General features: G+C 28.0%; 2 protein-coding genes across 3 annotated transcripts in view; one reads left to right on the top strand and one right to left on the bottom strand.

Moving 5' to 3' along the window:
- LOC115240055 (NK-tumor recognition protein) overlaps nt 1-14,369 on the top strand; it is a 49,808-nt gene that overhangs the window by 4,889 nt on the left and 30,550 nt on the right. The window contains exons 3-15 of one of the 2 annotated variants that reach the window (XM_029815017.1): nt 1,777-1,889; nt 2,621-2,717; nt 2,805-2,967; nt 3,049-3,336; nt 3,410-3,657; nt 3,742-3,873; nt 4,003-4,108; nt 4,193-5,114; nt 6,416-6,961; nt 7,547-7,681; nt 8,183-8,368; nt 8,466-8,611; nt 8,796-8,902. In XM_029815017.1, the coding sequence (XP_029670877.1) occupies nt 1,777-1,889; nt 2,621-2,717; nt 2,805-2,967; nt 3,049-3,336; nt 3,410-3,657; nt 3,742-3,873; nt 4,003-4,108; nt 4,193-5,114; nt 6,416-6,961; nt 7,547-7,681; nt 8,183-8,368; nt 8,466-8,611; nt 8,796-8,902 (3,189 nt within the window). The remainder of the gene's footprint in view (nt 1-1,776; nt 1,890-2,620; nt 2,718-2,804; nt 2,968-3,048; nt 3,337-3,409; nt 3,658-3,741; nt 3,874-4,002; nt 4,109-4,192; nt 5,115-6,415; nt 6,962-7,546; nt 7,682-8,182; nt 8,369-8,465; nt 8,612-8,795; nt 8,903-14,369) is intronic. The other variant, XM_029815018.1, reaches the window with a different exon arrangement.
- Nucleotides 11,039-14,369, bottom strand: part of LOC115240058 — a 9,494-nt gene continuing 6,163 nt past the window's right edge. Inside the window, exons 6-9 of the mRNA XM_029815024.1 lie at nt 13,465-13,661; nt 12,773-12,998; nt 12,325-12,486; nt 11,039-11,497 (exon numbers count right to left, since the gene is read on the bottom strand). Of these exons, the coding sequence (XP_029670884.1) occupies nt 11,355-11,497; nt 12,325-12,486; nt 12,773-12,998; nt 13,465-13,661 (728 nt within the window). The 3' untranslated portion in view covers nt 11,039-11,354. The remainder of the gene's footprint in view (nt 11,498-12,324; nt 12,487-12,772; nt 12,999-13,464; nt 13,662-14,369) is intronic.

Genomic DNA, 14,369 nt, shown 5'->3' with positions numbered 1-14,369 from the left:
TACAAAAAATATTACACTTTAAAATATACTTATTGATTAAATCTTTTCCTATAAAAATGAGAATATCAAAAAATTTTGCCAATTGATAATAAAAATAAATTATACACTCTATAGAATTTAATTCTTTTATATTGTTATGTTTTAATATAGTAAAATTTTTGTATCCATTAAAATGCAGTATAATTGTGTATTTTACTTAAATATTTATACATTTGATTTTTAATATAATTGTAGAATCTGCAAGATATATTTTCTCATAAAGAATTTTTCAAAGCATAACATGTGTCAATATATAAATCACCAAACGATGCGTCATACATGGAGACAATATATAACGCGCCCTCGAGAAGGCACGTAGATGCATTCAAAGGTTTATTCATATGTTAGTTATAAAAACTTTCTAGAAACTTTCTAAAAACGGTAGAAAATACAGGCTCATAGCAGGTAAGAAAAGAGGAAGGGCCGAGCGTATTGTGCAGTTCAAGGATGTCGACATTTCTTAAAAGAAAAATTTACCCTGTCGAACTTTGCATGGTAAGGATAATATTATATTTGTCGTACGACAAATTTTTTAAGCATACTGATTGGCTGCAAAATAGAAAATTTCTTGAGTCTCTAGAAATTAATTAATCAATGCGCTTAAAAATTTTATCGTACGACAAATGTAATATTACCCTAAGGCTGATATTACATTTGTTGCACGACGAATTTATCAGATGTAGCGATTGGCTATCGGACAGAGAATTTCTAGAGGCTCTATCGAGATTCTAAGAATTCTCTATCTGCTAGCGAACTGATGCGTTCGACAAATATTTTTTGTCGTAGAATATATCAACCTATCTCTGTTTATAATACACGTGGAGCCATAATAAAGATACTTTCCTGATGCAATTGAGACTAAAGCTATTGTAAAAATAAATATATAAAGAAGTAATTAATAAAAAAATTGTAAAAATAAATATATAAATATATAAAGAAATAATATATAACATAATAATATAATATAACATAATATGTATATATATTTATAAAGAAATATATACAAATTTCTCTGTTTTAAATTAATTATATAATTTTTATTATTATTTACAAAATATTTTATTTGATAAATTGTTTAATCGTTTATTTGAAAAAAAAACTTAATTAAGATTTTTACATTAAGTGATGAATGTTTCAATTACATACAACATAAAAAAAAGATTTATGGGATAACTTGATATATAACATTATGTTATGTTGCAAAAATTATGTTTTTCTAAACGTGTGTTCAAAAATACAATTAAAAAGATATGTTGCATGTATTCATCAGAAAATTTCATAAATATTTATCTATGTTTGTCTATCTATATAAAATGTTAATTATTACATTTCTAGCATCAGACATATAAACATACACTATTTCTTTATTCATATGCTTTATGCATAGTTATTTATATATGCATATAAATACGGATAAGAGTTAATAATTGTAAGTTTATTTCCTTTACTGAATGCGCAACCAATGATTATAGTTAAGAAAAATATAATAAATATTATATAATCAAAGTTTTCAATTAAAACCATTTCCAACACAGATTTATTTATTAAACAAGTATAATAATAATAAAATAAAACTAAAAAATCTTAGAGTTTTTACATTCAAAATATGAAAATAGTTAAATTGAGAGACAAATTGAGTAATAAGTAATAAGGCTGATGTATGTTTTGAAAATATATTGAAAATATTACGAACAAAGTAAATTCTCTTTTTTACACCATAAAAAAATTAATTTACAGGATTCAATGGAAATGCCTCAAGATTCATTATTGAATATTATTGAAAATGATTATGATGTGGACACATCTCAGCCCATTACTTTCAACTCCATCTGGAACGACAATGAACGGAAGTAAGTGCATTATTCTTACTTAAAAATGTTATACAATTGCGGCGATTCATTTTGCAATTAATTGTTTAAAAAACGACACATTAAAAAAAAATGCTTTACGTAAAATAAGACATATTTTCCTCAAAATCAAACAACTTTTTTAAATAGAACTATATGATTTTCATTATATATAATTTTATAGTCATTTTGCACATAAAAGTATTAATGTAATAATATTAACTATTAAGTAATAATTTAAAAGATATTTTATAATTTGTTCTGATATATTTTGTAACATGTAAAATATATAATATTTTATAAAAAGTGTACTTACTTTGTTGATAACTCTAAAATATTCGCAGATTTTTTCACGGAACAATCAATAGAATTGGTTATCAAAATAAATTATGAAATATCTTATAAACTAGTGATTTATTAATAATTGGATTTTAATACTTTTATGTGCAAAATGAGGAGAAGAATTGATATGTTAAAATGTCATATAATTCTATTTAAAAGACTCAAGGTAACCTTGTAATTTTAGCAGAAAATAAGATATCATAAAAGTTATTAAAACTACATATATTATCTTCGAAACAAAGTAATTTTTATTTAAAACATTTTTAAGAAAAATGTCTCTCTGTTTGAGATAATTGGCTATTTTATTTAAAATAAATCACTCAATTAATGTGTACATATTTTATACTGTGGATATATAATATAAATATATTTAATTATTTGTTTAAATATAGTGCAGATACAGATGCATCATTTGCCACAAAAGTTGCAGCTTCACAGGAGGGTGAGAATTTTTCAAAGCTTTTCACGGAGTGGCAGAATTATGCACAGGTTATAATTTTTTTCTTTTAATTAATCTGTATTTTGAAATTATATTGTTTTAATTATGTAATAAGAATACTTTCTTCTAATTTTTAGACGATGGAGTTAGAAGATTTTAATGATATTATAAACATGAATTTATTTGATACAAAACATACATTATGGAATAACATGCATGAAGAAGAGACTGCAAATTTCTTGCAAGAAGAGATAAATCTAGGGCCTGAAGTAAATTTAAAAGAAGACGAACAAAGAACAGGTTTGTTATCAGTAATTGTTACGTATTTCTCTTCTTATCGTCTTGTTCATTTTGATGCAAGATGTATTTCTTTTTTTGTAGCCAATTTTGAGGAAGAAAATACCCATAAAATGATAGATGATACAATGGAAATTAATATAAAGACTGAAACTACAAAAGAAACAAAGGAAGATAAAGTTAATGATTTAAGCATTTTACCTGAATTATTTCAAGAAGCAAATGAGTTTAAAAAAAAAGGTGCAAATGCTACAAAGAAAAATCGAAACTTAAAAGGAAAAAGAAAAAAGGAAAAAAGTGTAATTACAAAAGATAAACAAGAGGAGCAAGAGGATTGTATAGATGTTGAAACTATATCAGATGAAATACCAGGTAATTGATTGATACAGATACATAAAACTTTGTGCTGAAAATGAATAGTCTGCTAAGAATTATTTTCTACTAGTATTGGAAGCTGTTGATATAAAGAGTTTGTTAGAACAATTTGAAGCTTCTGAAAATCCAAATCCATGTAATAAGTTGGCCACCAAAAATAATTTCCTATCTGGCACGAGGTCGAACACGGTGCAACAGATGACTCAGAAATATCGAAGTCAACTGTTAAAAGCTGTAGAAAAGCCTTCTTCACAAGTTTATAATAAACATAAGAATACGCCAGATTCAGTGTCAAAAGAAGTAATCGATAGGATAAAGGTTATTACTTCAGTAAATAGTCTATTATGATGATATGCAAACAAGTTGATACAAATTCATTCTTATTGTTTTGTTCAATTTTAGGCCTCAGGACGTAAAAAAGCTATTTCGATAATACCTGCTATGCCAAATATGCAGAATAAAAATCGTAGTAATAATAATACACGAATGCAAGATGTTGGAGCCACATTTTCCAATAATAAAGTTGTAAAACAAGTAAGTTCTAAAAAAAATATCATTACTATGGTACCATATGCATTTGTATGTAAAATACATATAGTTTGGATAGTAATTGTTTGTTGCAAATTTTTAATGGATAATCCATTTATCATAACACTCTTTTAGGTAACAAACAAAGCTAAGAATAGAACGACAGATGGTACTTTAGTACAATTGGATCATGATTATTGTTATAATGTTGGTTCTGCTACTAAGAGCTGTGATAGCAATAGTAAGTACAATAGGCGATAGTAATAATGAAGAAACTGTTGTAATGAAATACACATACAATAAACTTGTCCATCTTTTGATGCAGAATTTACGAAACATACATCTGTATTAAGATCAAACCAGAATAAAAAAATAATAAAATGTAGTGGCAAAATTGCAGAATGTCGTAATGATAGCAATTTAAAGAAAGACAACAATCTGGAATTGGCTGATATATGTGATACAAAAAAACTAGCTGGTTTTACTTTAATGGATAAAGAAACGGATAAAATTAATGAAAATAGACTTAAAAGTGATTACAAGGATTGTCAAAAGAAGATTTGTTTAAAAACTCATGCCTTAAACGATTCATTGACTATTAAATTACCTAAGAGTGTGAAAGTTCCAAGCAAATCTTCTGATAAAGATTCTCCTGTATATTTAATTCGCTCAGCTTTGGCTCAAAACATTTTACGATTGAGAAATGATTTGTCTAAGAATACTTCGCAAATAAGTTCTACAATGCAGATGGTTTCTGTATTGAAAAAACCACCAAACGCATCACAAACACTGTTCTTAAAGAGTAACTCTGATGAAGATATAGTGACTACTACGAACAATTTAAATAATGAGGTGCAGAACATAATTGTACAAGATACTCAAAATTCAGCTTCAGACGAACAAGCGAAAAAACCGCCATTTCGTAAAAAATTGAATTTGGCAGAGTATCGAAATAGAAGGGATCAAAATCGTAGTGACAATAGTAGAACAAATTCTCCAGTACAGCCAATGATATTGTTGTATGTTCATCATGCTTCCACTACGACAGAACCAATAAAAAATGATTCTGAGAACCCAATTTGGTCCGAGAGGGAAATTGTTTCAATGCTGAAACCCAAGTCAGATATAGATGAAGAGAAAAACAAATCAAAACCACTTATGTGCGATATAGGAATACAGACATATGAAACGGTATTTGAATTTTCTAAAAAATCGTTGATGGATACCATAGAGAGAAATGATAAAAGGTAATGCATCAAAATTATAAATTAGCTATTACATAGCTTAATAAAAAAATGAGAATAAAAATAAGATTAGTCACCTCTCGTAACTTTTTTGATGGTGAGTATAATTCCAGCTTTCAAATTGTTTCATCACGATACAATTTTGAGAAATTTATAATTAAAGTTGCAAATATAAGAAGTACGACAAAATTAATTAATATAGCACACTTTCTTGCAACTTTAACTACACATTTTTTTAAATTTGTATCATGATGGAGCAATTTGGAAACTAGAATCATAATCAGCTACAGGAAGTGACTAGTCTTGTGCTTATGTATAAAAAAAGTTACTTTGTGTTTAACTGTGTTATTAATACGTTTATCATTTTATTATTATTATTATTATTAGAGAAATTTATTAGAATTTATAATGAGGAATGTTTAAAGTATCTTAGCTATGAAGTATTAAATTAAAGCTTAGATTAAAAATCTAATTAAAGATTAATAGTCTTAATTACACTATGAAAAAGATTTTGCATTAGATGATAATATATGCAACAATAATTGCATTTGAAAAAGACTTCTTGAAAATTGATTAAGGTAATTATTCAGAATCACGGCTCCACCTGCAAATGGGTTGCAAATTTTTTTACGGGCTTTTTATGTTTAGAAAGAAATATAAATAACCATTTTTAGTTGGGGGAGGCCCCAAAAAAAAGTTATAGACCAAAAAAGGATAATTATTTCGAATAAGGTCTTTTCTGAATTTTGACAAATATGATCGGATCTCTCGGTAAAACTTTTTGTTNNNGGTAATTATTCAGAATCACGGCTCCACCTGCAACTGGGCTGCAAATTTTTTTACGGACTTTTTATGTTTAGAAAGAAATATAAATAACCATTTTTAGTTGGGGAGGCCCAAAAAAAAGTTATAGACCAAAAAAGGATAATTATTTCGAATAAGGTCTTTTCTGAATTTTGACAAATATGATCGGATCTCTCGGTAAAACTTTTTGTTGTGACTCCAACAGTGATAATTAGTCGGGGGAGCCCGTTCCCCATCACCCCCAACCCCCAAAATTACCGAAAATTAGGTAATTATGTATAACTAAAAATGGTTATTTATATTTCTTTCTAAACATCAAAAGTCCGTAAAAAAATTTGCAGCCCATTTGCAGGTGGAGCCGTGATTCTGAATAATTACCCTGATTAATTTTAATATGTGTATATTTCTTTTTCTCTTCTGTCGTCTTCTAAAATATCATTGTAACAATTTACAAAGTTTCTTATTCTGTTTATTATAATCTGTGTAATATCACATTATAGGGAGCAAAATATAAAGGACATAAAACAAAGATGCTACAAAAAGGATAGACTCTATAGAAACTCAAGTCGATCTAGATCGAAAAGTAAAAGCAAAAAGATAAGCAAAAGCAGGAGTAGAAGCAGAAGTAGGAGGAGAAGCAGAAGCAGAAGTACGAGTAGAAGCAGAAGTAGAAGCAGGAATAGAAGCAGCAACAGAAATAGAAACAGGAGTAGAAGCGAAAGCCGGAATAGAAGCAGGAGTAGAAGCAGAAGTACGAGTAGAAATAGAAATAGGAGCCGAAGCAAGAGCAGAAGTAGAAATAGGAGTCGTAGTAGAAGCAAAAGTATGAAAAATGACAGCAGAAGCAGAAGCAGGAGTAGATCTCGCAGATGCAGCCGCCGACGAAGAATCCGATCCCGTCGACGCAGTTCTGTTAGCTCGACCAGCAGTTGGTCGTCTCAGTCACGCTCATATACGACATCCACTAGATCAAGATACTCTCGTTCGCGTTCCAGATCATCACGATCCAGATCCAGATCTTTCTCGCGATATTCTAGCTGTTCAAGGTAAAGTGAAAAGAAGTACATAATATGTTGCAGGATAATTTATCTAGTTGACTATAGAATGATTATTTCTAAAAACTGCACTATATATTTCCGATCATTCTACACAACTTCCCACTTGCGTTTTTAATTGTGATGACAGATACTCTAACGAATTTAATTCGTTAATATTGTCTTGAAAGTGAAAATAATGAGAAACTTTAGTTTTGTTAAAACAAAACTTTCGTTTGAAATAATTAGTTGAAAAATTTAATTTGTCAGTTACTTGTCTTTTTAAAGTTTAATTTGCGAAGAATTCTTTTTTTACTTATACTTTTATATTATTTTTGTTTTTACAATCGATTAAAGAAAAACTCCGATTATCAAATTGCGCAAAAAATCTCTTATTAAAGTTAAAGTAGGGGAAATTTGTGTAATTAAATGTTTTCTGGAGTTATCACACGTGTCACATGTGTCAAACAAAGTTATATGATATACCAAACTAATATACAAAACTAAATGCAAATAAATTTAGCTCGCGAATAGGTCAGATAGATTTGAGTAATGACATTTAAAATTCTCAAAGTTCTCTCTCACTCTTGTTGATAGGTCTTCCTCCTACTCGAATTATGGAAGAAGTAGATGGTCTAATTATCGGAGGAAAGGCAGCAGTGATCGCGAAAGAAGTTATGATAGATATAAAAGACATTCCTTCGGTAGCCGTCATAACTACAAAGATTGGAGGTAAAATGTTTTTCGAGATAAATAGATTTAGAAACAAAGATTTAGAATTGTAAGATTTATAATAATAGATTTAGAATATTAGTTTAGTTAGCATATTTTTTACATCACAGTTCATCATATAAGTCATATTCGATTAGGAACGTTACTAATTAAAAAGTTTATTTTTAAACTATTTCAAAACTATTTTGATTTAAAAAATTAAAAATGCAAATTTGTTTTTAAAAAATAAGTTTTTTAATTTCTCCCTTAGTATCTTCCTCAGAGCTAGGTTACTGAAAATGTGGAATGTCAGCATATATGCATTCTTGAAGATTTTATCTAGCTAGTAATTGTTTCGATTATGTATGATTCAGTGAATATAATTAATATGGACACTACTAATGGATAATCATGTAAAGCTCAAAACAAAATATTATTATAGCAATGCAAACTTGAATAGACAAGGAAATGATCAAAGATATTTTTTGTCTTTAACTACAAACTCTTATAATTTGTTATTAGATCGCCTGTACGTTCTTACTGTAAATCCTACAATTGGTACAACAGAGAAAAGCAGAGGCAAGTGGAAGAACGAAGAGTAATATATGTAGGACGTCTAGATGAAAATGTTACCAAAGCTGATTTGCGCAGGAGATTTGAGATTTATGGGCCTGTTGTTGATATCAGTGTACATTTCCGTGAGCATGGGTATGTATTTATTAATCGCTTTATATCTTTCTAAAATAATATCTTGAGTGTATTATATATTATTATAGATTATATATTACATATATATTTATTTCAGCGATAATTACGGTTTTGTCACTTTTGCATCCAAAAACGATGCATATACGGCTATGGAGCACGGTAATGATGATCCATCTCTACCTACATATGATTTAAGCTTTGGTGGCCGAAGAGCATTTTGCAAATACAAATATTCAGATCTTGGTAAGAAAAAAATGCATATATATATACACACGCACGCACGCACGCACACACACACATACACACATACACACATACACACACATACACGCATGCATACATGCATACATACATACATATACATTTACACAAATATGTTTTATCATGTTCAACTTAGAAATTATAGTGAATATATCTTTTTTTATAGATGATACAGCGAGTAGCTCACCCATTAGCAAATCGTCTCAGGCAGTTGAAGAAGATACTTTCGATTTTCTTTTGGAAGAAGCAAAAGCTAAATTGCGCAAAAGAAAGGTTTGACATATGTACTGTCTAATAGTTATAAATATAACTTAAATGATAGTATATAAATGTTATTATTGGAATATATCGTAGGAAAAGAGGCATTTTTATTTATATAGATGCACACATAAGACAATGTGAAATGTGCATTTTGCTGCTCTTCCTTTACCAAGAAATAGCATGTATTAGGACTATGCAAGTACCTAAAATTTTCGAGCCGATCGAAAGATTTGGTTCGGATCTTTTATATTGTAAGTGCATGGAATATTTGTTACCTCAGCTTAACCGAATCTTATCCAATTTTCCGAAAGCAACAATTAATTTTATTGATTTTTCTGTGATTATGTTCAGGTTATAAATAAGATCCGGTTAATTGAAAATATATAAAGTCGAACTTAGCGAGTATCTGAGCTTGATGAGAATAATCGAACTTGACTCATCTTGAACTTTACTAGTATCCGCATGTTCCTAGCAAATATAATGATATGATGAAAGGTAATATTTGCCTTGATAAACAATATCTTTTAGTCAAAAATATGATCGAGAAATGAGGAATAGATTTATTTCAACGCAGATTTAATTTGAGTTTGCAACAATGCTAATATCCTTATAAAAATAAAAAATTCACAGCTAGAACATTTTTTTTTATAAATTCTTTAACTTTTATATTAAAACATTATTTATTGCTTGTTTCACAATTATGTAATTTGTGATCATTTTACGTATGGGATATTGCGTCGCCATATATATACATATATTTAATGTTTATTTTTGTCATCTCCTTTTTTTAATTCAAAGAAATATTTTAATTTAATCAAGAAATATCACTGTGCATATCAGAAGTTTGTCATTTATCTGATTATGACATGATTTTTTTATTGAGATGAATGATAACAAATAGAAAACTGGACAATGGATTAAATTGCACACATCCAAGCTCTTAATATATTCGGCGACAAAACTCTCTCTTATGTTATAAAATGTAAGTTTATATACTTGGAAAATTCAATTATTTTAACATATTGATTAAAAACAGATTTTTTAAAATGAAAATAAAGTGTGTTTATAAAGAAAGGATAAAAAATGTGAACTGATGAGCAATGGTTATAATTATATAAACATTACAATTATATATAATATATATGATTTTTAATATATATCTATTTAATTGAGAAACAAAATAATAATTATACATACATATATAAATTTATTTAAAAAGTAATAGTCAACAAAAACCCTGTTTATTTCGAAAAGTTTTTCAAATTCTTTTTTAAATGAAGAGAACTTCATTAAATCGCTTTATTTTTATGGAAAAAATCTGTTCTTAATTAATTTTTAAATGGTATAAAATCGCATTTAATTAATCAAAGCATTTTATATATATTTATATCATATGTATATATATATAATTCATAAATAATGCACACACACATATAAATTTATCCTTTGATTAATTAAACAGTTTTATATGCCATATGTGAATTCTGTTTTTTTTTCTTTTTTTTAATAATTCGACTTGAAACAAAAAAAAGCTTTATGTACAAAATACAAAATAAGGAGTTATAATGGCAAGCGCCATTAATAGGCGCAAAATTTATATATATATATATGTATATACACACATACACAATATATATACATATATAATAATATACAAATTATTTTTAATATAAGGTTCGAATGTTTTGATCGATTCTCTTCAGCGAAAAGCAAATGTATTCACCAAAAAAATATGAAAGTAAATGCCTATATCATAATTTGACTATAGAATAAAAAAGTGGTAGCGTATAATAATGCAGTTAGCCATTAACTAATACATTCGTCTAGTAGTGATTGTCTGGTAAGTCATCTCCCAGTGGTTACCATTAATGGGAGGTGACTTATCAGACAATCACTACCGTACTAATCATGGAATTTAATAAAGATTGTAACTTATTCTGCATTTTAGTTCTTATTTGCCATTAGAACTCCTTATTTTATATAAACAGAGTTTTTATCAACATTACTTTTTAATTAAACTTTGAATATATATATGTATGATTATCATCAACTTAAAATAGATATATTAAAAATCATCTACATTAATATGATTATAATGTTTAATATGTATGCTCATTAATCCACATTTTTCTTATCCTTTCCTTATAGACACAATTCTAAACTGCCTACATCAAAGCGAAAAGTGAATTCAAAATTACAGTTGATTAAATTATTCTTACATTAATTCATATACAAATCGCGGAAAATACTCTAATAAACAACATAAAGCGGATTAATGAGTTAATTAGAGCCAAGATGCAGAATACAGGACCTTAGCAGTTACCTTACAAATTTTCTATATATCTGGATAATTAATTTTTTGAAAATAACTTCTGTTTTCTGCGCCTTGACTTTCATTAGCTCGTTTTCCTATTTGTTTTTATATTAAATCCATATGCAATTATATATTAACGATGACTTGCCTTTATGATCGTAAGCAATCGATGATATATACTCGAAATTCTTTGCCATCCAGAGATGTAAGAGTAATAGTAGTTTTATACAATGGAGGAGTTGATGGTAAGACATGTATGCTCATCGGAACTTGCTGATAGGACGGTCTTACATCTATAAATTTATACATATATATAAATGTATATTTTAGAAAGGCATTCTTAAATTTTTTTTTATTTATTACATGGTATATATTACACTTTAGAATTCTCTAAATATTTTCTGATGCAGATAAAACACAAATATATTTTTTTCTGGATACACTTGTGGAATAATTCAATCTCGTTTATAAGTTCTTTTTTTTTTAATTTTGGGAATTATATAATTATTAGCGGAATTTAGTTATTTAAGATAATATAAAAACAATATAAGAAAAATTTGTCTATTATAATTATACATAGAATGTAATTATAATTACGAAAGCAAACACTATGCGCATGCCATTATCATTTACAGATTACAGAAAAAATAATAGAATTATTGTTTCCGTATTGTATTTTTTAGAAAAAATGAAATTTGCGATTAGATAATGAGATGTATTGCCGAGATAAACTTGCCCGTATGTAATCAGATATATATGTATACATATATATTAATTATATATAAATATATAAAATTATATATGGGGCGTATTATGTAAGAAAAGTGTGTCTCGTTAAATTTTTGATAATAATAGCTTTAATGATATACTTAATATAATCAAGAAGTATAGATTAAACAAATATTTTAATCAAAAATTCGTTTGACATCAAATTTTGAATAAGCTACTGATAACGCCTTGATTATGTGGCTCTCATTTTTTATGCACTTGACATCGCGATACTACCATATCGCTTGATTTCCGTATGCTTAAAAACACATAACTAATATAATTATATCTTTTTAGATGTATAACCTTGTACACAATGTAAAAAACAACCCTAAAATATTTTAAATCTTACCTTGTATAGTGAAAAATTCTGGCATAACAAGAGGACTCGATTTGTCTGAAATTGTGACTTTATATGTGACTGCGGTATTAAAGATATGGATAAATTCCAAAGCCGCGGAATCGATGTCATTTCCCATCAACCATCGTATTAAACGTAGTTCGACATATGTACCTGAAATCAAAGAAAGAAAAACTAGAAATTAAGATCATGATAACATGCGACAATTGCTTGACATAATCTAGATAGCAAAAAGGTCAAAAGACATCTTAAAGATGTCTAAAGGACAACGATTTGTCTTTAAGTCATTTTTTTTAGATATATTTTAGGAACATATGTGGTCTGGAAATAAATATATATATAAATTCAGAAGATCCGTCACAAATAATATGTATGTGTTTTAAGATCTTTAAATGTTAACGTATTATGTGATTCTGCAAATATATTTAGTATGGCATACCTGAGTATTTAGACCAGAATTGACGTTCTTTGGTTTCAAGAGTTTTTTGAAACATTTCAGCAACACATTTCCAGAGTTGAACGTTTCGCGATGGTATAAGTATGTTAATATTAAACGGACAAATATTTTTTATGCGATTTTGATGATCTGAGCAAATACATTCTCCTTGACTCGTCCATTCGACAACGATATGATCATTAATTGATGTTTGCCAAATTGAATTTATCTGTGATAATTAATGATTTGTGGATAACTTTATAAAAGGCATCATATTAATCGAATTTTTAATTTTGATTGTGAGATACCAATTATACATATATTTAATTTATAATAGCACGTAATATATTTTGCGTTACTTATGCCCGGTTTCTTCACTTCTAGATAAGTTCTCGATAAATTTATCCAGCAGATATCTCGCAGAATCGGTTTTCTTCACCTCTGTAAAGTCTGTATCTGGCAGATAAAGTTATTCTGAACCCGAAATAGCCGATATCTTATGAAGAATAACTATCCGTTAGATACGTAACCTGAGGTTTCAGTGAAGAAAACGGATTTTTAGTTATCCGACAGATATCTTTATCTGGAAGATAGCTATTGGGAGGTGTGAAGAAACCGGGCATTACAGACGACTTACTTTCAAATTTTTATCACAAAACGCAATTTACAATTAGTCATATTTATTGAGCACTTACTTGTATAATGAAGTCACCAGTCTTTGCTTGAAAGATCAACCAAAATGTTCGTTGCTCGGGTGCCATGCACGCTACACTGATCGATAAATGCACTTCTGATACACCTTCAACGACGATTATCGATTTCTGATTCAGAAAAAGCCTTCTTGGTATTTTTCTAGCACGCAATTCACACCATCGTAGCATTTTTAGGATCGCTAAAAAAATTAAATTTACGACTATATATATTATGTGTGAATAGCTGCATATACAGAGTGTCCCATTTTAATCTATCACCCCTTTTATTTCCAGGGTAAAGTCGAATTAAAAATATATTCAGACAAAAGTTGTAGGATTCAAAAGGGGCCAATAGACAATCTTATTAGATTTTGGATCGGGGGTCCATGTTGGGCCCAGTAGGACCCAAGTCAATTTTTTATAATGAGAATCCCAATTCTTTATTGTATATTCATATAGCTTATCTCGAGAGCTTTCCAAAATACTATAATAAAGTGTTTTTTTATTAAGTATTTTTCGAGTTATTTTATATGAAAATATATCAGATTAAGATATAAAATAACTTGAAAAATAATTTAAATGAAAAAATAATTTATTATAGCGTTTTGAAAAGCTCTCGAGATAAGCTACATGAATATGCAATAAAAAATGGGGATCCCCATTTAAAAAAATTGGCTTAGGCCCAACACGGACCCCAGATCCAAAATCTAATAAGATCGTCTACCCTCTTTGAACCCTACAACTTTTGTCTAAACATATTTTTAATTCGATCTTATCCTGCGGAAATAAAAGGGATGATAGATTAAAATGGAATATCCTGTATAGTTTATTATAAAATAACAATTATAATAAATTAATTTGTAATATCATGATCATCGAAATATTACACAATTGCTGATATATATATA

Source organism: Formica exsecta, unplaced genomic scaffold (assembly GCF_003651465.1).
Source record: "Formica exsecta isolate Colony F162 unplaced genomic scaffold, ASM365146v1 scaffold400, whole genome shotgun sequence".
NCBI lineage: Eukaryota > Metazoa > Arthropoda > Insecta > Hymenoptera > Formicidae > Formica > Formica exsecta.
Note: the sequence above shows the minus strand (reverse complement) of the source record. Positions and strands in the feature narration are given on the sequence as shown.